Source organism: Egretta garzetta, unplaced genomic scaffold, assembly GCF_000687185.1.
Source record: "Egretta garzetta isolate BGI_Z169 unplaced genomic scaffold, ASM68718v1 scaffold75, whole genome shotgun sequence".
Classification (NCBI taxonomy): Eukaryota; Metazoa; Chordata; class Aves; order Pelecaniformes; family Ardeidae; genus Egretta; species Egretta garzetta.
The window spans coordinates 1,615,381-1,640,610 of NW_009259589.1; the positions used below are offsets into that span (position 1 = coordinate 1,615,381).

The following is a 25,230-nucleotide window of genomic DNA, read 5'->3' on the forward strand; positions in this document are numbered from 1 at the left end:
TTTTGTATTTCCTTGATTGATAGAGCAGCCATTTTCTGTACTACTTGTTGACAACACATCTCTTGAACACTTCTCATGCTCTTTTTTTTTTTAATAAACCCATTATATTATTTAGTGCTTCCCTAAAATTATGTTTCATTTAATAGCCTCTGGGTAGAAATATTGTCAAAAGCTTTTGAAAAGTTAAATAAATTATGTCAATCAGTTCCACTTCATCCACTTTTTTGTTACGATATTTAAAAAATGCGTTCAGCCTACATAATCACGTGGGATTTTGTCCTTCATTTGTTTCCAAAAAATAGGTGCTAGATGCAATAATGTCATGTTCCATGATGACTAAAGCAATAGTTTCTGTCAGTATCTCCTTAGCTTGCCAGCTTTCATTTATAAATCTAAAATAGTCTCCTTTGTGCTGTGAAACAACATGCTCCAATAATTCAGACAGCTAAACAGAACTTTCTGGTACAGACAGCAGTGCAGTCACTTCTTTCTGCAGGAAACAAATTCATGCCCTTCCTGAGGCAGCGCAATTGGAAGTTGGTTTTATGAGCCCATCCTGAAATCAAACTGACATTTGCTGAATATTATCCTAAGTTTGGTATGAGTCATGCTTCTAGAGATAAATAATTTATTTCATTGAAATTTAGCACTCCTCAGCTCAAGATGACCAAGGGAGGGTTTATTATCATGGATTCCAATGCCATTTACGAAGTTTATTAATGTAGAGACCACTGCTGGAAACACTGCTTATCCTAGGTCAGAATTTATTTAAATACACAGGAACATTTTAGCTGGGAAGTAAAATTTATTTTTGTCTTCCAAGGAAAATAGAAAAGCTAATAACTTTCAAATGTTCTAGTTCTTACAGTCTAAAATTCCACTTCGAATAATTACAACGATTGGTGATGAAACAACCTATATTGCTAGGGTCTTAGACACCTACAAATGTCAAATTATTCCCTGAATTAAATGCAGATTTTGCATATAAAAACCCCACAGCAGCTAATGTTTAAGCTTATGATATATACCCTGTGCTTGTTCTTGCATCTGAGTTATTAGTTCTCATGCTTTATTAACTCGTTAAATTTGCGGTTGAAATTAATGCAGGACTTTTCTTATTAGCTTTCAGTTGGTAGCATTCTTCCTTAGAAAACTGTGGTGATACATAGGCAAAAATCATATTTTTTATAATAATTGTTATGACATCATATAATAGTAAAAGACCAACCTACAATATTTTAGTATTTTTCACTCAGAATCTCTGCCACAGAAGCCAACAAGACAAAAGCTGTTAATCTTTAAAGGGAAATATTTAGTGTATTTGGCAGCATTATCACTACTTTTCATTGAAGCAAAGTGCAAACTATCACTGGAAGAAAATAGTGTCTTTAGGAAGAAATGTCTTTTGCTTCTGAGTTTTTCTAAGATTTGGTTTAGTTGCCTTATTTGAATGACAGTTGTTGCTTGTGTGGACCTTTTCTGGGAAACCAGTGTTGCTATTTATTTATTCGGGCTGCCTGTCTGCGATCTGTATGTGCTGTGGGAGCTGATGCTAGAAAACGATGTGGTTTTGTTTTAAACAAAAGGGACAGTGACATGGGAGCTCCAGGAGCACTACAGGCAGGAGAAAACATACTTTTTAAAAATTTAATATTCAGGAAAAATCTCTCTATAGACAGACATGTACAATGCCTTGTAGCTTTAGGGCTCATTCCCTCTGAGAATTAGTTGCACTCAATATTAAAAAATAAAGGTATCAAAGAAAGCATTTTTTTGAACATATTGGTAATCAGAGCTGTTTCACTGAACTGGGTGCTCTGGGAATGGGAACATTCCAGTACTCATCTTGTGGTACTGGAGGAAATAGGGGAATTAGGCTGTAGCAACTGGTCCTTAACTGTTATTCCCAAAGAGTCTGTTGGATTACATGAAATATGGTGAGCTTCCAGGAACTTCTGAAGAACGAGGACACATCCAAGCCCCATTAGAAGTCTTCCTAGATAAAGATGGAATAAAAACTGCTGGAGGACAGGCATTATTGGTGGGGAATGAAATAACAAAGGCAGCTGAGGAAGAGTCGGGTGATTCTAGATCTTCCTGTAATGTCACTGAGCTGTAGATAGCAAACTGACAGCTACAGCTGTTATTGACTGAGCTTCATGCAACTTGTTTGTACTGCTCTGCCCTTTGTCTAGGTTTCAAAATACTGAATTTTACATTAATGCTTTGTAATCTGCAGCATCACTGTGAGCTCCAGTAATGTAAGAGGAAAGAAAGGATATTGCAAGCTAAGACACAGAGGTCTGTTAAAGCTGTATGAGGATTTGGACAGCATCCAATCGTACCTGACTGTAATCAATAATGTCTTTCCCCTTCCTTTAGGGTTAGGTGCATTAAGGTAAAAATCAGACAATTTACTCTAGACCCAGTGGAGGTGAGAGTAAGATGATCTCTCCCTCAGGCTGAATGTTTTCCTGGGTTCTACAGGAACAGAGTAACAAATAAATCATGAAGCATCTCCTAGCTCAGACTGTAATTCAGTTTTCCATTGAAGCTCTTCAGTAGTCATCTGTCTTGATGCTTGACACCACTGTTCTGTTTCTTTGTAATATCATTTGCCTCTTTAAAGGCAATTTCCTTTAAAAAGTAAATGCATAGTGAAAATTACTTCAACAGTGGAATGCATATTTTTTTAAATAAGAAAATAAGTGTTTGTGCTTTCAAGGTAGAAAAAGTCTCTATATGTGCATATGCTAAAGCATCTCTTTGTTTTTAATTAATCTTCAAAAATAATTAATATAGTTGACTTTGCTATAGAAGCTGCTGGACAGATACAATACGTGTCAAGGTGCAAATTTTCAATGATTTGCAAAGTGAATATGCATAGAGAGTTTATATGTAGAGATGTTGGCTGTATTTATGGCTTGAAAAGTTATTTCTGGAAGCTGACAAGTCAGAAAACCCAGAACAAACACACGCAAATCATGTCCCTTAAATACTACGTGAACTAATGCATATGCTGCCTAATTCAGTTCTGATTCCTGATGAAAACTTTGGAGAGAACTAGAGTACTTATCGTAGGGGTCACAGTAGTGTAGAGGAATGGCTGAAACATTTTGAATTGTTTATTACCATGTTAAGCTGACTTCAGCTTTAAAAAGTTAAAGAGATACAAATACAGTGGTGGACAATGCCTGTTGGAAGCTCAGAGCCCCTCTGAGGAAATAGAAAACATGATGCAAAAATCATTTCAGAAATAAAACAGCAATGTATTTGCTTTCAACATAACAGTCACCAGTCATCCAGATGAATGTCCTTACTGGAAAAAAATTTAACCAGCCAGTGCTCTTAAATATCTGCTCAGACAGAAAGGCTTTGCATCTTAGTGTTATGAAAAGTATGTGTGTTCCAAAACCACTCTGTGGCACCACTCTCTGCCTTCATCAGCTTCCCTACCAAACAAATAATTGCTTTCCCCCCACTTCATTCATTTTCTACCTACCGTGCCACCAAATTAGTGATTTCTCCCCTCACCTCCAGTCAAAGCTAGCTCTCCTTCAGTTAGCCCGTTTTCTGCTCTACAAGGGCCTGTAATTGCATGGTGTCTTTCCCATTAACTCTTGCCACCACATTGCCCGAGGTGCTTATTTTTAACAGCTGAAAACTGATATAAGTCAGGGTGTCGCTCAACACAATCACAGCATGAAGACAGGACTTCTCCCTCTTTCTGCCTATTGAAAGCTATTACTCTGCATAAACCTACAAAGACAGGCAATTACTTCTGCTTACTGTTAATTGTTTCTTCAGGTAAGACATACCATTTCCTTGGTGTCATGCTGTTTCATATTATACATGTGGATGCTGGCTTAACAGAGTTTTACTGTGAACGGAATTAGACTGTCAGAACATCTGCATGCTGGTGTGCCATGGCACTAAGTTCTCAAGTTTAGCATGAAATAACAGAAAATCACTTTAAAACCAAAAAAAAAAAACCCAAAGCCTCCCTTTTGTATACTAATTGCATTGTTTATCTACTGCCAAATTAATAGAAAAGGGAGATGATTAGCAATCGAACTACAAGCGTCCCAAGATACCCTCTTTTTTACTAATGTGGGAATGGGCCAGAATCTGACATAATTTTTGCATTTCATATCAGCTATAACAAAATGCCTAAATCTATTCAGGGTCCATCTCTTTGTTTCTAGAGGAGCAGAGCAGGTTTGATCTGTCCGAGTGCGTGGGTGTGCATGTTTGTATTTTCACATTTTGTGGTATAAGGCACTTAAATTAACTGACAGTTTCCATTATAACTCTATATTTACTCTTTTTGAGGGTTCTTCCTGTTCTCACTAATGTTACTGGAAGATGTTACTTGAATTCAATGGTTTAATTTTAATTTTTTCTTACCATACTAGATTCTGTCTATGCACCTAATGTGTTCAAAAGTTACATAGTTAGTGGCTTCAAATTACACTTATTTTGAGTAAATTCGTTTGGGATATAAAAAAGCTAGCAGCAGGCCCTACAGAACTGCCAGTTCCACTCAGGGCTGGTGGACTGTGCCCTTGTGCCTGTTTTACAAGCAGCACTCATAGCAATAGACACTTGGATGACAAACGGAACTTGAGAAAGAAGTATGGGGACTCTGCAGTGATTTATGAATCCTCTGTGGAACTCCTGTGGTAAAAAATAAGGTGTCAAGTGGCTTATTTTAGATAACGCAGAGTATTCCTTACGATTTTAGTAATGGCGACAAAATCTCCAATTCACTTTCTTTTCTAAATTTCTGTCTGTTACCAATTTATGACCTCTGCTAATTACATAATTTTTTATAAATCACTGGTGAGCTCTAGTCTAATTTCAGTTGTAGTTTTTCTTCTGTATGTGATACAATATCATGTAAAAAATTAATCTGATATTTCAGAGTATTTTTGTAAAAGAGGAAATATTAGCACTAAAGAATGGATTACAGAGAAATATCTCTGGTGGGGAAGGCAACCAGCCTGGCTGAACAGGGAGCTTTTGCTGTGACTCAGGAAAAAAAGGAGAGTTTACCGCTTTTAGAAGGAGAAGGCAACTCAAGAAGAGTGCAGGGATCTTGTTGGGTCATGCAGAGAGAAAATTAGAAGGCAAAAGCCCAGCTAGAACTCAATCTGGCAACTGTTGTAAGAGATAACAAAAAGTGTTTTTACGAATACATCAACAACAAAAACAGAGCCAAAGAGAATCTCCAACCCCTATTGGACGCGGGGGAAACAGCTGCCAAGGAGGTGGAAGAGGCTGAGGTATTTAACGCCTTCTTTGCCTCAGTCTTTAACAGTCCGACCAGTTATCCCCAGGGTATTCAGCCCCTTGAGCTGGAAAACAGGGATGGAGAGCAGAATAAATAAACCCCCATAATCCAGGAGGAAACAGTTAATGACCTGCTGCACCACCTGGACACTCAAAAGTCTATGGGGCCGGATGGGATCCACCCAAGAGTATTGAGGGAGCTGGCAGAGAAGCTTACCAAGCCACTCTCCATCATTTATCAGCAGTCCTGGTTAACAGGGGAGGACCCAGATGATGACTGGAGGCTTGCCAATGTGACGCCCATCTACAAGAAGGGCTGGAAGAAGAATCTGGGGAACTACAGGCCTGTCACTCTGACCTCAGTACCAGAGAAAATTATGGAGCGGTTCGTCTTGAGTGCGCTCACCAGGAACAACCAGGGAATCAGGCCTAGTCAGCATGGGTTTATGAAAGGCAGGTCCTGCTTGACCAGCCTGATCTCCCTCTATGACCAGGTGACCCACCTAGTGGAAGGCCGTGGATGTTAACTACCTGGACTTGAGTAAAGCCTTTGATACTGTCTCCCATAGCATTCTCCTAGAGAAGCTGGTGGCTCATCGCTTAGACGTGTATACTCTTCACTGGGTACAAAACTGGCTGGATGGCCAAGCCCAGAGAGCAGCAGTGTGCCCAGGTGGCCAAGAAGGCCAACAGCATCCTGGCTTGTATCAGGAAGAGTGTGGCCAGCAGGAGTAGGTAAGTGATCGTGCCCCTGTACTCGGCAGTAGTGAGGCCGCACCTCAAATACTGTGTTCAGTTTTAGGCCCCTCACTACAAGAAGGACATTGAGGGGCTGGAGCATGTCCAGAGAAGGGCAACAAAGCTGGTGAAGGATCTGGAGCACAAGTCTTATGAAGAGCAGCTGAGGGACCTGGGGGCATTCAGCCTGGAGAAGAGGAGACTGAGGGGAGACCTTATCGCTCCCTACAACTGCCTGACAGGAGGGTGTAGTGAGGTGGGGGGTCAGTCTCTTCTCCCAGGTAACAAGCGATAGGATGAGAGTAAATGGCCTCAAGTTGCATCAGGGGAGGCTTGGATGAGATATTAGGAAAAATTTCTTTACTGAAAGAGTGGTCAAGTCTCTCTCTCCTATGTCCCCTGCCCCCCATTTTGTGGTGTTTTGGAGGTTTTCTTGTTTGTGTTCTTTTTAAAAGAGTATCATTAAAAGTACTTTATAGTAGGGAAATGTTCCCTGAGCTCCCAGTCTGCACATTCCAGCTTCATTCTTCAGTTCCTCTGTTTATTATTTTTCCTATACAAGGCTTCAACTCTTTTTTTCTTGTCCTCCCTTCCCAGTGGTTACTATCCTACCTTCTATATTTTTCCTCACATATTTCTTTACTGTTTTCCCATGTTGCTGTTTTGTTTTTTTTTTTCCTTTTTCCACAATTCTCTAGAAGTAACTGCACAAGTCATTTAGCTTGTAATTATTATGAGGAGCAAACTAGGGATGGAACAATAATAATAAAAGGATTTTTGTGGGGTTGTCCAAAAATTGTAAAGCAGCACCTATACACTCAAATGTGTGTCTCACTTCACAACTTCAAGGGTAAAATAAAACTAGTTCTTATTTGTTTTCACTCCTTCAGGAGCAAACCCCTGCCTAAACCAGTCTAAGTAAAAGTAGTGAGTTCTTGTCACAGTTGTAGGCACTGACATCTGAAAATGATAGAATAATGAAATCATTAAGGTTGGAAAAGACCTCTACGATCATCAAGTCCAACCATCAATCTAACACCACCATGCCTACTAAACCATGTCCTGAAGTGCCACATCTGCATGTTTTTTTGAACACTTCCAGGGATGGTGATTCCACCTCTCTGGGCAGCATCATTATAACTTGTGTAATCTTATGAATCTCTTTATGTTACTAGCTAAAGGACTGACAACTTTTCAACCAAAAAATACCAACACTTAAGGACAGTGATACAATCTGACTTGTAAACTAGGTATCTCTTTAAAAAGTATGGGATAACTGTGATACAAGAAGCCATGTTCTCTTTTTTTGTGGCTTAGCCTCCTTTTTTTTTATTTAAAAAGAAATTATTCCCCTGTTGCACGTGATAATACATGCATGATTTGTCCACTTTCTAAACAATAACTGTGTTTCACTTCCACATATAGCTGGTTAATGGATTACAAAGCCAGAAGTGACAGCTATAGCTATGTAGAACAATTTTGAGACTGCATGCTTTCCTGAATTAATTCCTATTTGAATTTGAATGTATTACTATTTTTCTTTTTAGGAACAATCTTTAAAATTTTCAAATCATGGGGAATCCATTGCCAATTATGATTAATTAAGCAGCAAAGAAACTGGCATCCGAATAAAAAATAAATAATGAAAACCTTTAATTTTATGATATTTTGAATATTTCTTCAAAAGACATAATATATGTTTCAATGACTGAGAAAACACTCAGACATCCATGAATTGTAGTTATTGATGGAGCCTTTGCCTGCAAAGAGAGCAAACAGCATTCATCATCCAATTCCTGTAATCCTATTTGATTTTGAGGTGGATGGGAATATTGCCATAGAGCAATTAGCCCAATGCTGTTGTTTTAATTTGGACATGGCTTATTTTCTTTTCATTGATATCCAGTATGTTCTAAAACAGAGGACGTTTTCATCTACTGTTGCAAATGCTATTTACACCTATTTGCTTAGAATTTTTTTTATGCTTTCTTCATTTCTAACTATTTCAAAGTGCACAGACAAGAATTCCGTGTGAGTCTGCTGCACCCAGATTTCTTTCTAGTCTTCCTATACTCAATTTGAAAGGCTGTTACGATCTCTATCTTGAAGCTGTCATTTTGGATAAACCACCGGCAAAGACCAGCAGGGGCCAATCCACAGGGGGCAGTGCCAGGCTGAATGCCTGCACCCTAACCAAAATTCTAGTTAACTGCAGTTTCCTTGATGCTTGCTGCCTGATAGACGTGAGGAAAGAGCTGTGCACTTTTTTCCTTTAACTCAATATGTGGTATTATCAAAACTCCATTTATCATCATTGACCAGTGAGATTCGCAGCATTTAACAACTAGGACAATTTTTCTGTGAAGTTCCTTCTGCTGGCTAGGATTTATTGAGTGCTTATTTAGAAACACTAATCATTTTCTCTCTGAAAGCAGCAAGTACAACCTGCTCTCCCTAGAAGAATTATTCACAATGCAGATGATCTAGAAAATATTTTCCATCATTTTTATATATAACACTGTGCCAGCAACAAATTCTCCAATGCAGCAACATGCATGTGAAACTGGGATAAACTTTCCAGAAAATTCATCATTATGCCAGTCATCATTTATTAAAAAAAAAAAAAAAATCAATATATACTGAGGTACATGACTTCTGCTAGTCATTTCTTTACTAAATCATTATGTCAGAGCAAAGCAAAACTATCTATAACTCAACTAAAAGGAAACCTTGGAGACTTCAGAGATCTGTTCTTGTTCCTGCTTTAATCCTTGGGATGTGTTCCCCCAGACCAGGTGGGAGCAGAACAGCATGTAGTATAACTACAGTGTGTGGGTGTGGTAAATTCACATCCTCCCAAGTGATGCTGTATTACCTCTTCCTCCCACAGAAACACCATTATTGAGCTGACTGAGGAGAGAGAAGGTAGAAAAAGCCTGTTGTACTTTCCTTCGGAACAGGGAGATAAAACTTTGAAGCAGGACCATTCAGAAATTATGTGGAGATTGCTGCCCTACAGCTTCCACATGTATGTGTTAGACAGGGGAAGGACTTTACTAGATTCTTGCCATGCGTAGTCCCCAGATGTACTTCAGAAAGATTTGTGGAACCTTTCTTGGCTCAGAGGTTTAGGCTGGTTTCTTAAAGAAATGTGATTCTCTTGTTTCCTGAGGTCCTCCCTCATCTTCTTGTGCCCCAACAAAACAGAGATAGCGAAGTACAAAAATCCCATTAGCACTTAATTGAGGGAAACGCTGTAGAGTGAGTTCAGACCTCAAACCTCACTGACCTCACAGGGAAGAGATGATTTGCTTCTTCCTGCATCACCAGTAAAGATTGTATCAATTCACATAACAATGTCTTGTGTATTGCAAATGCTTCCAGTGGCATGTTTAATAACATTATATTTCTATAAATCATAGGCCTTGACTATAATTAAACTGAGCCATCCATAAAGATACCAGTAGATAGTTTAGTTGCAAAGAGCTATGTTTTGAAGCAAAAAGGGATTTGTTTTCAGTAGGTAAAGCAACCTATTGATTTAGACATGTTCTGCTAAAAATACAAGTTTTACTGCTGTTTGTTCTTTGTGAATAGGGTTGTTTGAGTACCTTTTATGTTTTATTCAAGCCTCTAATAATTATCAAAGGATTTCATTTTAAAATGTTTAGCAATTCAATGAAGTACAGAACTCACACCGTTACTTAGTTCCTTTCAAAAATATTTTCTCCATGAAAGGTACCTTGCCTTCCTGTGGCTCAGGGTATTACAATTCTCATTTTGTGAGGGGAAAACTGAGTCTATGTGCAAGCTTCAAATAATTGGTTTTCTTTGGGTGACAATATAGGCTTTTATTACAAAGCCCAGATTTTTTCAGAGTACTGAAGCACAGCTGGTGTTCTTTGAATGGGGAAGTTGATGTTTCAAATTCTTGGAACCTTCAGAACATTTTGAGAGTGATCATGTGTTTTTTCATGGTAAACTGTATTATTCAGAGGAATGTTACTAATGAGAACGCAAGCTTGTCATCTCTTCAAGTGTGGTGTGACCTGCACAGTAATGAACAGACACAACCTGATCACAATTTACCGGGTTTTATGCGTACACATACCCCCAAACATCATATTATATGATACATCTTTCCTAGCATATCTAATGAAACACATACTTCTTTTGCTGAGAAGCAGCAGAAGAAAAGCACATCCCCACACTTCCTCAGAGACAGACCAGTGCAGAATTCAGAGATCCATACTCTTTTTCTTATCAACAAGGAAATTCCAAAGCTGCTCTTTATAGATGGATAATTAGTTGCCCAAGAGTTTCATTTAAGACCTGTTCTTCCACAAGCCTCAGTTTTGACACAAGTTAAGATATAATCCTTCTAATAGGTAAACAAAATTTTCTGTTTTATAAATAAAAAAATGCTTTGAGTTTTGATTGACACTGAATGGCAAAAGAACTCCTCAAGAACAGACACATATCTGCCCAGAGATATGGACAACTGTGCTGCATCACAGGATGAACTTCTGAGTGGTCCTCAGACTCAGAGCCAGAAACTGCATTTCAAGAACCAGTTAGAAAATTCCATGTATTGATAGTTACAGTACGCTCATCTATGATGGAAATGAACTCTGGGGCTGAGCTAAGCGTAAAGCTAAATATTAAGACCTTAAAGATTTAAATCAGGACTAATACCAATTAAGATTTGAGCACTTGGACAGGTGTTGAGAGTTAAGCTTGTTGGCAGCAAACTTTCTACAATTGTTGCCTTTCTCTCGTATACTCTGGCATCCCACAAGCTTCCATTTTCTTTCATTCACACAGACCCAGTTTGTAGAATCATTCTTTGCCTCTTTGATGTTCTTTCCCTGTTTTTGAACTATTTCTGACATCTGCCATTCTAAAGAATTATTCTTGGGCTGATATTTGCCTCTGAGTTTACCTTGAGGTGCTGATGGAAAATTCCGTAAGAAAGCAGATTTCATTACTAGTAACAGAACAGCTTAAGTAATATAGATAATACATAAGTCATCATAAGGCATAATGAAGAGAGTGATACTGATTTTGCAATGGCAGGTGTTAGACAAGCAATTCAGTATCTCTCTAAAGTTAACTTAAGTATAATGCTATATTCTGAAATAGATATTTGGAAAACAACTTCATCTCTATAAATGTTAGCTTCTGCAGCGAAGTTCCTACTGGGGTTTGAACTTCTCTCTCCAAGGCTTTTCCCTGCCTATTATTTTTACCATGAGACAGTTAGGTATTGGGGAGACATCTGAAAAGGCGCTCAACAGTCTTGGACTTGGAAGAAGGAACCCACTGAAGTTTGTGAGCTTGCAATTGCTAGTGTAACGCTTTTCACCCTGGGCTTCATTCTGCATCCTAAACCGTATTACGCTGAAGATAGAGGATGTCTGAAAATAGTGACTCTTATACAGGGGGGTATGCACTGAATGACAGCCATCTGATGTGACCATTATTTACTGGCTCCTGTAGCTTGAGGTTACAGTATTCCCTGTTTCCATAGTAATGGACCTGGCCTCAGTTCAAGAAATAAGAAAAAATCCAAAGCGAGATGTCCATTTTTTTTCCAAAGAAAGCCTCAATAAATGATGATCTAAATGAATGAAGCTTGATAAGTAGGATAAGAAAAAACACAAATCCACTGTCAAGCATGTCACCTGGCCATAAAAAGAACCTGGGAGACAGAGCTGAGAAAAAACTTGGGAGAATCAGTATCAGGCAAAAAATAGAATAAATTAAAAAAGTTTAAAATGGTAAGAAATTAATTGTTTGCCATTTTAAGAGAGCTTTGCTTTCCTGATTTTATTAATTTATCACTGAGCCAATACACTTTCTGCTAGTACAAGAGCAAGGAAAGCTTTCTTTTCTATATAATAGGGGACTTTTGAAAAATACTTTACTTTTTCCTAAGAATCTTGCTCAACTATGTGAAGAAATCATACACACGTCCGTGTCACAGAAATTGGTGTCAGACAATTCAGAAGTTGCTGAAAGTTTTTCAGTTGCAAATTAAATAGTTAATTATGCTAATCTCTGAAAAGAAGTGACAATAAAGTAATCACATTTCTGGTCTCTATGCTGTAATTTTTTTTCAACCATCCAATGGTTGAAAAGCTAACATGCATTACTAGTTTTACTTTCTGCTTTGAAACGTCATTCTCTGAGAGCTAGTAAATTTTACTGTAGCTTCTGTTCCTGACAAGCTACTAAAAATAGGCAAAATGGTTTACAAAATTAGTTTATTTTTCAGTCAAAATTAATATGATTCATACCTAAAGCAATAGACAGCACACAGAAAACCAGAAAGGTTCCTTGGGGTGAGAAGTCATATTTACCCATTAATGTTCAGCTAAGTAGTAAGCAGTGTGATTGCTAACTTTTTCTTTTCTTTTTTTTTTTTTTTAATAGTTTGATGCAGACAGAGATGAAGAAGAAGTGTTCTTTGACATAAGTTCGGCAGTTGACAATAAACTATTTGCAAACAAAGAGGCCGCAGCAGGTGAGTTAATGTAAGATTTAAAGAACCACATGTTTTATACTGCATTTGATGTTGGTGGGGTGCCTTTTTCATGTTCCTCAAGTATGGATGTATGTACTGTAACAAAGTCTCAACCAACCCCAAACATTTGCACAATGAAAGGCAAAAAAAATACCTTTACACTTGGAAACTTAATACAGCCCATCTAACATCTTTTTTATCTATACACATTTATCTATAAGCTCACCTTAAAATACTATGGATAGTCCACTCTATCATTAATACAAAGACTTCGTAAGTTGATCAATTCCAGTTGTCAGCTGTTTCAGTTCCAGGTGATGCCTCAGTGTTCTCCAGAAAACCAGTCCTGTGAGATTAATGATCATAATCCCTCCCTAATAATTGCTACTAATTATGAAACTGTGTGTGTATGTGTCAGGTGTTTGGGGGGTTTATTTATTTAGATATTTACTATTTGTGCTGCAAGTACTGAGACTTGAATGTCTTCAAAGAAAAAGCCTTTGAAGGACAAAGGCCTGCAAAAGAATTGAAGCTAAAAATCAAAGCACTGAAAATCCATAACATCTGTCAGAAATATTTTGCTTGAGGGGAACAGGAAAATATTCCTTGGTAACTGCACAACTTTTTCTTTTTACCAATGGTATCCCTGGCTGCCTTCCAAGTAGACTGTGAGGGTTATATAGGTAGATGAGGTCTTAAATGTCTTGTGAAACAGCACATAAAAAGAAAAAGAAAATTCTAGGTGAAATATTTTCCTGTAAATTTTACTAGCTTTATTAGAACAAAGATTAGATATGTATAGTAGAAAAAATCATGTATCTAATCTCTCCTCTGTTTAAAGGAAAACTCATCTGCCATGAATTGGCAGACAGGGTAGCTTCAGCTATTTTGAATTGTGAACGATCATCTGGGGGCTGCCAAGGAAGGAAGAATTGATGAAGCACAACGAAGTCTAGTAGTAGCAAGACATCTACTATCTCTTTTTGACAAAGGGGGATTACTTTTTTCTACTAGCAAGACATTTGTAAAGAGCAGTGCTTCAGACAGAAAGATTAGGTCATATTTTGAAGATTTGAAAGGGGGTTCCAAGCTAGCTAGCCTACAAAACCCACCCATAAGGTTATTTATCAAGATAGGGTGGCGGGGGTGGTGGGAGTGACAAAAAAGTGCATTAGCTAAAAAAACGTTTCTAGTGGTCAGCTTCAAGATAAGATGTGCGCAAGAATGAAAACTACTAGCTTTCTCCGTTAAGTGGCACGCTTACCTCTTTTGTGCTTAGCCTTATTCCTAGAGGCAAGAGATTGATTCCCAACCTAAAATGGCATTCCCACTGTATAGCATTGTATTGATAATTACCTGTGGATTCCTTAATTAAATGAGCTAAGTACTGAATGGCAAGAAGAGGAAAGAAGTGGCATAAAGGTGCTAGCTCTGACAAACAGATTGACAAAAGCTAAACAATTCACACAAATTAGTTGTGATTCTGAATGAGTTCCAGTCAGTTCCTTAAAAGTCTGATCTATTTAATAAATTCCTCACCAAAATAATTGGAGAGCTATGGGTTTTGTCAGAAACCATGCCACAAATCATCTAATTGGTCCCTAACCCGAGCACCAGTAATAGTAAGGAGATGTGAAGAAAGATTTCTAGAGATCCTATGGGACCAGATATTTAACTTCTAGAGGCTGCAATTCCAGCATTGCCTTGATCTCACTTTTTGTCTTTTAATCTTATTAGTGGTATTGTAATATATTTTCGTTCCTGGTGGCTAATGCAAACATAGTATTTCTAATATTTTCATGCCTTGACATCAATCTTAATTCATGTTATACCTGTAAAATCTAGTTGTAATCAACTGTGTAACAATGCACGCTGAAAGAAAACAACTGAATATTTTTATAAATTAAAATACAATTTTCTCATTGTTGCCTTCTATGACATATTAAGATTGTTGCTAAGAGCAACAAGCTGTCATGAAACTCAGCAGTGTGAAGTTGCAATAAAATCTGTATTAGAAACATCTTACTGAGAGCAAAATGAAAAGGTAATCATTCTAATGCTAATCAGTCCTTCAGTAAATTATTTCTATTATATTCCACTTGAAATTTATCTTCTAAGCATTCTTCTTGCCCAAATGCTTATATGCAACATGTATTAAGTGAGTTAGAGGGTGATTCAGAGCATGTTCCATAACATAAAAAGAGATTTTTAATTTATTGAGCTCAAACACACTATTAAGAGAAGCAACATGTTTCACAGGACAGTCTTACATTACTTTTATGACAGTCAGTGTTGAACAGTGCAAATACTACAGTTGTTAAAATATGAGTATGGGCATATTTGAGCCAATTAACCATATTAAATAGAACTGCTACCAGGATTTGACATAAATAATGGATTTAAGCAAGGATTGGAAATACATTAGCTGATTTTTCAAAACACAAATGGTCCAAGGAGCAGACTTAATTAACTCACATGATGGGGTATAGCTACCTTGTAATGGGAAGTTAAATCCACTGCAGATCAGTACAATTTAGTTTCGTGAACTGTGAGAAAGCAATGATTGATACTTGAATTCATGAAAACTTAAGGATGACCACACTTTCAGAGGAAGTGACATGCACCCAGGCTCAGAACACTGAAATATTTTATAGGACCAGCGACTTTTATGGCCATGATGCCCCTAGGTTCTGGGGTGCATTTCTGCGGTAGGAATCACGCACCTGCCCATAACAGCCATACCCTCTCAGCTTTCCATGAGCGATCCTGTGCAATTTGGCTTAGGAGCAACAAACAATAAGTAAAATACAGCATAAAATTTAAAAGTACGGCCGTATGGTGAAGAAAAAACTGAGCACAGTCCCGCACCCCTCTGGGGGCAAGGGAGTCATTCTCTCCCGTCAGACCTGGCAGGGGTAGCCCCTGTCAGCACACCCTTGCACAACTGCAGCCACCCATTAATTCAGCTCATCCCTCAGTGCCATGTCATTGGATCCTCTTGGGTTCCTAGCAAGCCAAATCTTAATGAATGATGCCTTCAGTGTCAAGATACAACGCCTAGCAAAAAAAGGGAACACGTTCTAGCTGATAGGCTGTTTCTTTTTTCAGCAGCCTGCGCCTCCCTGGAGAGATGATTATTCAGTTAACAGCGATTTAATAAAAACTTCCACCTGATTTATTTTTTAATTGTGCAGTACTGTACCTAATAAAATCCTGTTTGTTTTTTACTCCCTAAAGAAAACACAGGGCACATGAAAAAGGCCAGGTTTCCCTCATCTCAACTTGACGCATGCACTGAAATTGAGGATGCATACTTTAAGTCATAAAAGTACCTTTTCAGATCAGGTGCTTGCAAGCTATTTCTCCATGGCAGTAGAGCTTTCATGCATTTTCTTAATTTGGGTTTTGTTTTTTTGTTTGTTTTTTTTTTAACTGTTGAGTTTCCCCCTTTGAAATTGGTGCAGTTACTCCAGTTGTTTGCAGTAGGTTCATACAAGCACACGAAGGCTCTAAGTTAACCAAGAGCTGATACTATCTGGTGGAGTGGGATATCCCTTTGAAAGGAATTATGACAAGACTTTCCTCCTAATAGTAAACAAGTATTAACTTTTTTATAGCCTAGCTCTCAGTGTACCGACTTATCAAAGGAAAAAACAACACGACTCAGAAAAGGTAATGAAACTTACTTGTGCTCTGACAACAAAACAGCTGATCATGAGATGTGCAGTTTGCAGACTCATTGAAAACAGCAGGGCATGTTTGCTTCCAGACGCTCTAACCAATCCTCCTCTTTTCCTTACGTCAGTATTTTGTGTTTCTCCTTTGACAGCTGAACATTGCTACAAGTTTTACATAAAATGTTGCTGATTGAAACTTGGGCTCCGAACACCTGAGCTGAGTTTTGAATTATCCACTTCTAATGCTCTCCCCTTGGCTTTAGCTTTGTCTGCCAGCGGGAGTACTGGCTCCCCAGTACCTTGCAAAGTGGCTATCTGGTACGCTTCTGCTGCCACACATACTAGCGATTAGTCCTCCCCTGAAAGACCTGTTTTAGCAAGATTTTGTCCAAATTCAGCAAAATATGCTCCCTCCAACAACAAACTGAGCTGGAGGATAGCAAACTACTCATGCTTATTCGTACTGCACCAGGGATATCACAAATACATATGTCCACTCAGTACTTTATCTTGCCCTGGGAGTAGCCATTTGCTTCAATTAATTTCTGGTAGATTTGTCTTTAGGCAATTTGAGAAGGGAAATCTGTATACTGTTCAGTGATACATGTTTATGGATTTTGTTAGTTTTCATTGAACCAAGAAAGAAAAGACACATAATTTCAATTTTCCTGACCTTCCTTGAGTATACCCAGAAAGGAGCTATGCTTCCCCAAGGAAACTGGTGTCCTAGTTCAAGAAAAAAGGCCTTAAGATACTTGACCGTATTAAAATTGTATAACCGTTAAGGGCTTTTATCACTTAAGATACATTATGCATGAGTGTTCATTTTCAGCCTGACCTTTACATTTAAGTTTGCAGCACCATATTTCATATTAACATTCCTAGCTAAGGATACATACCACTCTTGGTAGTTAAGTGACAGTTAATCAAATACTTGCACACAAGTGCCTTTAAAAGTGATTAATGTGTCAAGGTAGGCCAGTGTTGGTCACGACTGAGGCTTAGTTATATTATCAGCAATGACACAATGTTAAGAGTGAGATGTCAGCTGTGTAAAATAAATCAAAAACCTAAGATTCTCTCAGCAGTTGTAAATCTATTTGGTTGCATGTGTCTTTTACACACAGGTATTTTCAAGAGACCATGAAGTATATATGCCATAGAACATGCTGCATATGTACATGTACAAAGAGTATAATCACTTTGTTATTTTTTTTATAGCAATCTGATAAAGTATACATGAACATTGGGGGTGTGTGTGTGTGTGTGAGAAACAAACAAAAACCAAAACCACCAGCAGATGGTAGACCCAAGTCTTTCCCTGGTGTATTTTACATGGTCCAAAGAGTCGTATCAAAGATTAGTTTGGCAGCAACTGTAATATGGATTGCAAATTAAGACACCCTGGAATCATCATCTCTACCAAGCAGTTACGGTTTTAGTCATCACAACATCCAGTTCCTCTCCTCTGTTCTCTTAGTGATGTTTAGTTCACCACCTACGTAGATTATTACTATGTAAACTTCAAAAGCAAACAAAAGCAGATAATACGTAAATGCATCTGGCACAAATGGAACAGCAAAATCTGTTATTTATAGTGCTTGTTTCAGAGAGCCACCCATACAAACATCTCTAATGCTGAAAAACAACTCCAGGTCATCAATAGCCTTAAAACTATATATCCTTAATGCCAGTGCTTACAGGAACATCATACAAGGTAGAGACACCTGTAACCCGGGAGGGAGGGAGTTGTTTTCCTCATCAGTGATCTTGTCTGACTGGACATGAGGGCACACCAAAAAAAAAAACCCATGTCTTACACTTCCCCTGATGCTACCTCTTGCTCCCCACATGAAGACAGGAATTGGACTCACCTGTGGCTACTGGCTGGTTACAATTTTTAGATCTCTGTATGTTATTACAGTATTTTTGTTGTTCTCATTTTAATAATGCTGTGAAAAATACTGTAGTCACACGCCTATTGACATTTTAATGTGTGTTGAATATGCACAGGATTTGATTTAGGGCTGCACCATCTGGAGGGCACAGGAGAGAGTTTCCTTCCTGATTGCCCAGCAGTGAGACAATCTGAACGGGGGGATAATGCCAGAATATGAATGTGATGCCCATGCTACGCCCTTCCTATATTCATATAGAAAAATGATTAGCGGTTTATCCTCCCATTCTGGTTTAGCAATGACTACCCCCCTACATGACTTCTTGAGATACCAAGCCCAATTTCTGTTATCCCTCACCTTCAGCAGTTCAGCTGAAGCTAAACTGTAGAGCTCAGGAAGGTCAAGGCTTCTCAGCAACCGAATTTTGTCATCCCAAGAGCAAGAGGGTGCATGACTTGCTGATCCCACCACAGTAAGATGACAGGGAGAAGGGGCAGAGCCACACTGTTGCCTTGGAAAGGGGTAGGATAGGAATGGGGAGCATGGCTGCTGGAAATGTGTCGCTTTGGTCCCTTATCAGTTTCACTCCAGGATCCTTATCTGCTAATCACCAATTAGTCAGTATTTCCCTTCTGTTTCCTAAACGTGCTTTGTATTCTCCCCTGAGCCAAAATCCCTGTGGGAATTTTACAATTGCAAGTCACATCACGCAGAACACCCTGCCCAAGAAATTTGCAGTCTAGCTGAAACAATTCACCATTTAGTATAACCATTCCTTATTAAGATTTGTGGTAGCTTTTATGAACGCTTTGAAGGCTTGGTTAATGGAATACCATTCACCCGGGTACTCTAGCACATCTGAATGATTCCTTGGATCACAGTTTTTGCATACATACAGACAATTGGAAATATTATAGCATTCCATCACATAAAGTGAAAATTTTCAATCCATTTCTGAAGTCTTAATTTTCCTTCCTATTTTAGGGCCAAATGAACTTCATTACAGTCTGATTATGGATTCTAGAGATACTGTTTATACGGAATTTGACTTTGAAGACCAGGTAATTTTATATATATATGGCCTCTCTCTCGACAGTTTTCTCATTTATGTACATACTGTGTTACACAATTTGTTTGAACAAGGTGGTGGGACTTTAAGGATACCTAAGCCAAAGGGCTTTTTAAGTGCAATGTAAGTAAATTGGTGATACACAGAGGTTGCTTTCTGGTTATCAGAAAAGAGTGAATATTATTGTGGTATTAAGAGCCCGTATCTTCTATTACCGTGCATTGCTGAATTTCCTCCACAAATTTTAAAATGTTGGCAAACATGGTAAATACAATTGTTGGAATGCACTGTAGGTCTACTGTATTTTTAAGAAGAGGGGGTAAAACACTTTTTAAGTGAGAGGCATGAAAGTACAAAAAGTGAAAAGTAACTAAAACCAAATCAAACATTCTCCCCTTGAAAAAGAAAGGTGCTTTTAAGAATAAAACAATAAATGCTTACTGTGTGTTGAAACCAGCCTTTCTACTGATCCTGTTCTATCCACATCTGAAAACCAACTTTCCATAGCGTTTTCCTCGAAGAAAGAAGGCTAGGGAGGGGAAAATGTTGTATAAATCTTTCCCCTCTAATCCTCACCTCAGCGCTGGTAAGGCCACATCTGGAGTACTGTGTCCAATTCTGGGCTCACCGGTACAACATATGGAGCTACTTAAGAGAGTCCAGTGAAGGGCCACTAAGATAATTAAGGGACTGGGCCATCTCTCCTATGAGGAAAGTCTGGGAGAGCTGTGAGTGTTCTGCCCAGAAAATAGAAGGCTCGGGGGGAATCTCATCAATGTGTACAGAAATCTGAAGGGAGGGCACAAAGTAGATGGAGCCAGACTCTTTTCATTGGTGCCCAGTGACAGGACCAGAGGCAATGGGCACAAACTGAAACATGGGAGGTTCCCGTGTCTGGGATACTGTGCGTTATTCTTGTTACTGTGCTGTGAATAAGCATTAAAAGAATGACTTCTAATTAAAAAAAAATATTTTTAAAGCCATCTGCCTACCACACCACCATACTTAAAGGTGGTGTTTTTGTATGTTTTGCTTTCTGTCTTTCACTTTTACATGACTCTGCTTGCATTCTCTTCACGAATACCAGAAACACTTCTCTAGATTTGTGAGCAGCTTGGCAAAGAATGTTATTTTGTGTTTCTGTTATCATTCAACTAAATGCAGTTGCGAATGTTCTCACCTCTTTCTTCATTATTTGCAAAAGATATCTTTTCTTGTGAAATTTTAAAGCTAGTGACAAAATCAGGACCAACAAAACTGAATTTTCATTCAGCATCATCCGTTCATTCATTGGTTTTCTTTCACAGTATTCAGTACAATGCTTTATCCTCACCTGTGACATGTTATATGTTCTAGCCCTATTCATTTCTGTTAATTTATGATCCTTTTACTGTTCTTTTTAGCTCAGTTATTTGAGTTTGGCTTTTTTTCAAGCAGACAGCTCGCCTCTGTCTCCAAATCCCATTCTTTCATAAATCCTTCTTAAAACCTTCTCTGCCCCAGGAAACTGTCTTAAGTTTCTCATCATCTTTGTCTTGACTACACTACTTCTTTGTTGCAGGGTATAGGCCTTTATGCCCTACAAAGCAGAATGTATATTTAAATCATGTATGGATTATTTTGATGTTAGAATGTCATCAAAATGCAAAATTTAAATACATTCTTTTGCCAGAGTATAAACACTAAAGAAATTACACTCAGTTCATAATGTTTGAACTGCTGTTCAAATAATAAGCACAAGGTTTATAGTTGCAGAATAAAATTAACAGAAAGAAATATATTAGAACTATAAAAATATATAATTTCAAACTATATGGTTCGCTGATGGTACATTTCACAGTCCATAAAAGCACTGACTGTAGCTTTGAATGAAGTTGTATGTGGTTTTTTCATGACACTAAATAAGATGACTGTGATAGGACCTTATTGTCTTTCTCCATAGCAAATATTCTTTCTGCCAGGTGTGGCGGTTAGCTTTTCTTATTATTTTGCCAGACCAACACATTGCCATTCTGGCACGAGTGCAATACTGTCATCAAATAGAGAAGGAGAAGTGAAGTAAAAACAGTGCTAAAAACCCTTCAGTCAAAGAGAGGTATAAATATGAAGTGGCTGACAACGACTCTCTTCAACTGCAAGTTGATATCTTTGATACTTATTAGTGACATTTTAAAAAATACAAATATTTGTATTACTAATAAGTGTTTTATACCCAGTTCATATGAGATGCCTTGTGCAAATATAAAGAAAATATAAAGGAGAAAGCAATTGTAACCAAAAGCCCTTACCATCTAAATTTTGCAATGGTGCAAACAAGTATTATATAGTGAAGCAAAGGGAGCAGAGATTACCATAAACTCATAAAAGCATCTAGCTACCCAGTCCGGAAAACAAAATTAGAAATTACTCTCAGGAAGAAAAGCTCAGTAACTAAATTCAGGAGTGAGGAACTGCTCGCGTTCAAAACTTGAGCTCATTTTGGCTGTGGCAGTGATTTAATACTCCAGTGATTTACCACATGCTGCTTACGAATTGCGTGAAGCACCAACAACCTTTACTCAGAGAATCTCAAGTGGAAAAGGAATGCGTGTCTGGATACAAATGTGTCATGCAGTGATGTGATTGCATAGGAAATCTGTCATGAGAATGTGGGGGATAAGAAGGCTGGTTTCTAAGCAACCTTACACAGCTGAACTGCTAAAAATGCTGAATTTTAGCAGAACATCTTGGTAGTCACTGAATAAGAGGAGCTGGGGGTTAGAGCAGTACACAACATGTACTGAAGACAAAGCCACAGCTGGGGATGAGTATCACTTGGCAGAGCTGGAATGGACATACAAGATACCTTTGCATTTTCTCATTCTTGGAATGAGCCAGGAATATCTCCTGTGTAAACCAAGCCAACAAAGTAGTCTCTGAGTTCCTCAGATGTACGCTACTTTTTTCAGAATAACCTCTTACTGGCAGGCAGGAACAAGGAAAATGAGTGGTGTGTTTCTAACTACGAATGTAGTCATCAGCTTGTCTAGGAGTGCTCCAAAATACAGCAAAGTGCTTTGAGAAACACTTGGTACCCGTTGTTAAAAAAGTGCAAAGCAACACTAATGCAGGCTAAGATCTGGCTTTTCTGGAGGAGTACACAGGGGAAATTGAATTAAAAATAACTCAGAAAAAGCTTGAGTATTTGTATTGTACATTTTATAAATGAATGTTCCATTAAATTCATGTAACTAAATTAAAAGCAAGTTGATTGTTTTCTACCAGCTATGCATGAATGCTTCAAGAATTAGAACACTTGTAATCACTAAGTCCCTACAGCACTGAAAGGCAGGAGGGAAATACCCACTTAAAAAAAAAAAAAAAGATAATACTGTTTTTCCGCCAAATCACTAATAACTATTTTTCTGTTTCTCAGTTCTGTAGCTGTCAGATCCTATATTACAGAAGGAATAATCTAGGTTTTTAGAATGACTGCCCAAAATATATCCTTCCAAAAAATAAAAATAAAACCAGACAGTACCTCTCATTGAGAATGCCTTGTGGAACCAGCCAACTGCACGTGGTAGCAATCTCTATGAAATTTTCTGGAGTAATGATTACGTTACTCATTACTTGATTGAAAAACATAAAAGCACAATAAACTGGTAAGTTTTGGGTATTTTCACCCATATTAAGACATCAGCAATATGTTTTAGGCCATGCATTTTTGGGTGCAACAGCATAACTTCTAATGAGGGAAGACCTGTGCTTTTATTTTTTTTATTCTCAATTTGCAGAACTGGCTGTCATGACTAGTGTCTGGTTTAATAAGGATTGTCTTTTGCTTCTGGAATGCTCTCAAGTGTGATACAGGTTTTCACTGCTCACTGTGTTCATTTATACTTGCCATTCAATTTCTCTACTTTGCCAGAGTGGCTGTCAATATAATGCCACTTGTTTCCAGAGATCAGACAAGTTTTATCTTTAAGAACTGGATTTTTAATTAGAAACCTACCATTTGGCTTATTTCAAGTGCATTGGGCCAAAAGGGAGGATCAAAAAATTGTCATCTGTGAATCCTATCAAAGAGTTCCAGAAGAAAAGAGCATCCAATTATTTTCTTGTGAAAACAAGGCTTTCAAGACAACCTTAGGTAGTCTGAGGAATATTTGGACTAATTAGAGAGAAAGTTAAAACATACAGTCAGACAACCGTAGAGTGAATACGCTCCTGAACAAGTGTTTACAGAATTGATAACAACTTTGGGAAAATTTAGGAAACATGAAAATCAGGTAAACTTCAATTAAAAACCTTAAAAATATACTTAGCCTCTTCTAATATTGGGGGGTGGGGGAATGTATTTCACATCTGCAAAACACAGAAACGCATTTTCGTGCCTCAAAGGAAGTTACCAGTTCATAACCGAGGCATTTCCATGTCCTTCCAGTGTCAGACTGCATTTACTTATGCAATTAGGTAAATGCAATGGCATGTGCAAAGGAGAGATTGCCTCTCCCCCGCCCTCAAGTGTGTCAAAGACCTAGGAAAAGGAGCTGTAAAAAAGACTGAAAGATAATAAAAGGTTTTCTGTTCAGCAGCGACAAGCAATCTATTGAATTAAGAAAATTGCATAACCCGATCTTTGCTGCAAGTGCAGAATGTTTTATAATTAGAAAATGTGACAGCTCACTTGTAAAAGCAAGAAGCAAAACCAAAATGAAGTGGAAGAAAAAAGCCCTCAAAGACTTACTCTCATTCTAACAAGAGGAAACAAGCTCTTGATTAAAAGTTGTTGCCACGTATCGACAATTCTTCTTACAGCTCACTGTCATTTCCCCACCCAGAGCATATAGGAATCTAGGCTTTGGGGGAGCAGGAGGAAAAGCTTCACATGAACTGATGAAAAACAGACTCCATTGCTACCAAGACTATAATAACATTTCCAGCCCAACTGATTATCATAGCTTGAAACTTAAATATTCAAGAGAGATAATGAAAAGGCCCTGAAAGTCTTTTCAGTGCAGAAGCAGAACACAAATATTCCTAAAATTGATGAGCAACAGTGAATTGAAAGCCTCATTTAACTAAAACTCTGTGGATTAAACCAAAGACCATTTTCATCCATTTACTATGTTTCATATCAGTTGTCACTGTGTTTTGACTCCCATTTTCTCTACATCAAAGATTCAATCGAAGTAATTTTTTTAACCCTTGAGACATGGTGCTCCAGGGGTTGACATTACAATACAACAAACTGCACATCTCCATTAGCAGGAGCAATTTTCATTAGGACTTCTAAAGCTACCTTTCAAAATTAGATAAACATCTATTAAATTAAGGAACTTCTGGTATAACAGCAGTTTTATTCATATCTGCTATGCAGCATTAATTGTTACAGGTCTTAGTAAAATGACCAAGAGTATCCATAAGCCATTGGGGTTTTAATGCTGAACATTTCTATGACATCCATTTCTCTTTCGCTGATAGGCATCAGTATCAATTTGAATTACAGATTCTAGTTCTACAGGGGAACCGATTAAGAGAGGAGTACGCGATAGAGAAGAGAATGCGCTCTAGGAAACTCAGGCAATGATTGTGAAACTCTGTTTCCTCAACATTTGTTTTGTTAGAGAGCACAGAAAGGTGGAGTCCAATCTAGTTTAAGGATATCTGCAAAAAGAGATAATGCTTAAGCATCCAAAGAGATGAAAGAGCTGGAGAGGCAGGCCTAACTACAGAGAAAAGATGTTTAATAGAAATGTACTGAAGTCAATGAACAATCTGTTCAGTTCAAGTTGCCATGGAAACTATCCTATTAAATGCTTAGTTCTAGAAACAAAGTACTACAGTTTGCCTGTTACAAAGTACTCCCTTAATAAGCCCAAACCAAGTGTATTTTGGTGCTTCTATATCATTTTGTAAGCTTGAAGAATTATTTTTCTCTTTCGAAATCACCATTGTACACTATAGTAAAGGCATGCGAAAGAAAGCCTACTGCTCTATTTTCCCCCATGCAAACCATGGCAAAATGGGCAAGAAAAATTGCTGTAG

At 38.0% G+C, this 25,230-nt stretch overlaps 1 protein-coding gene across 1 annotated transcript in view; it reads left to right on the plus strand.

Moving 5' to 3' along the window:
• Positions 1 to 25,230, plus strand: part of AK5 (adenylate kinase 5) — a 94,035-nt gene that overhangs the window by 35,883 nt on the left and 32,922 nt on the right. Inside the window, exons 6-7 of the mRNA XM_009637988.2 lie at positions 12,466 to 12,556; positions 19,116 to 19,192. Of these exons, the coding sequence (XP_009636283.1) occupies positions 12,466 to 12,556; positions 19,116 to 19,192 (168 nt within the window). The remainder of the gene's footprint in view (positions 1 to 12,465; positions 12,557 to 19,115; positions 19,193 to 25,230) is intronic.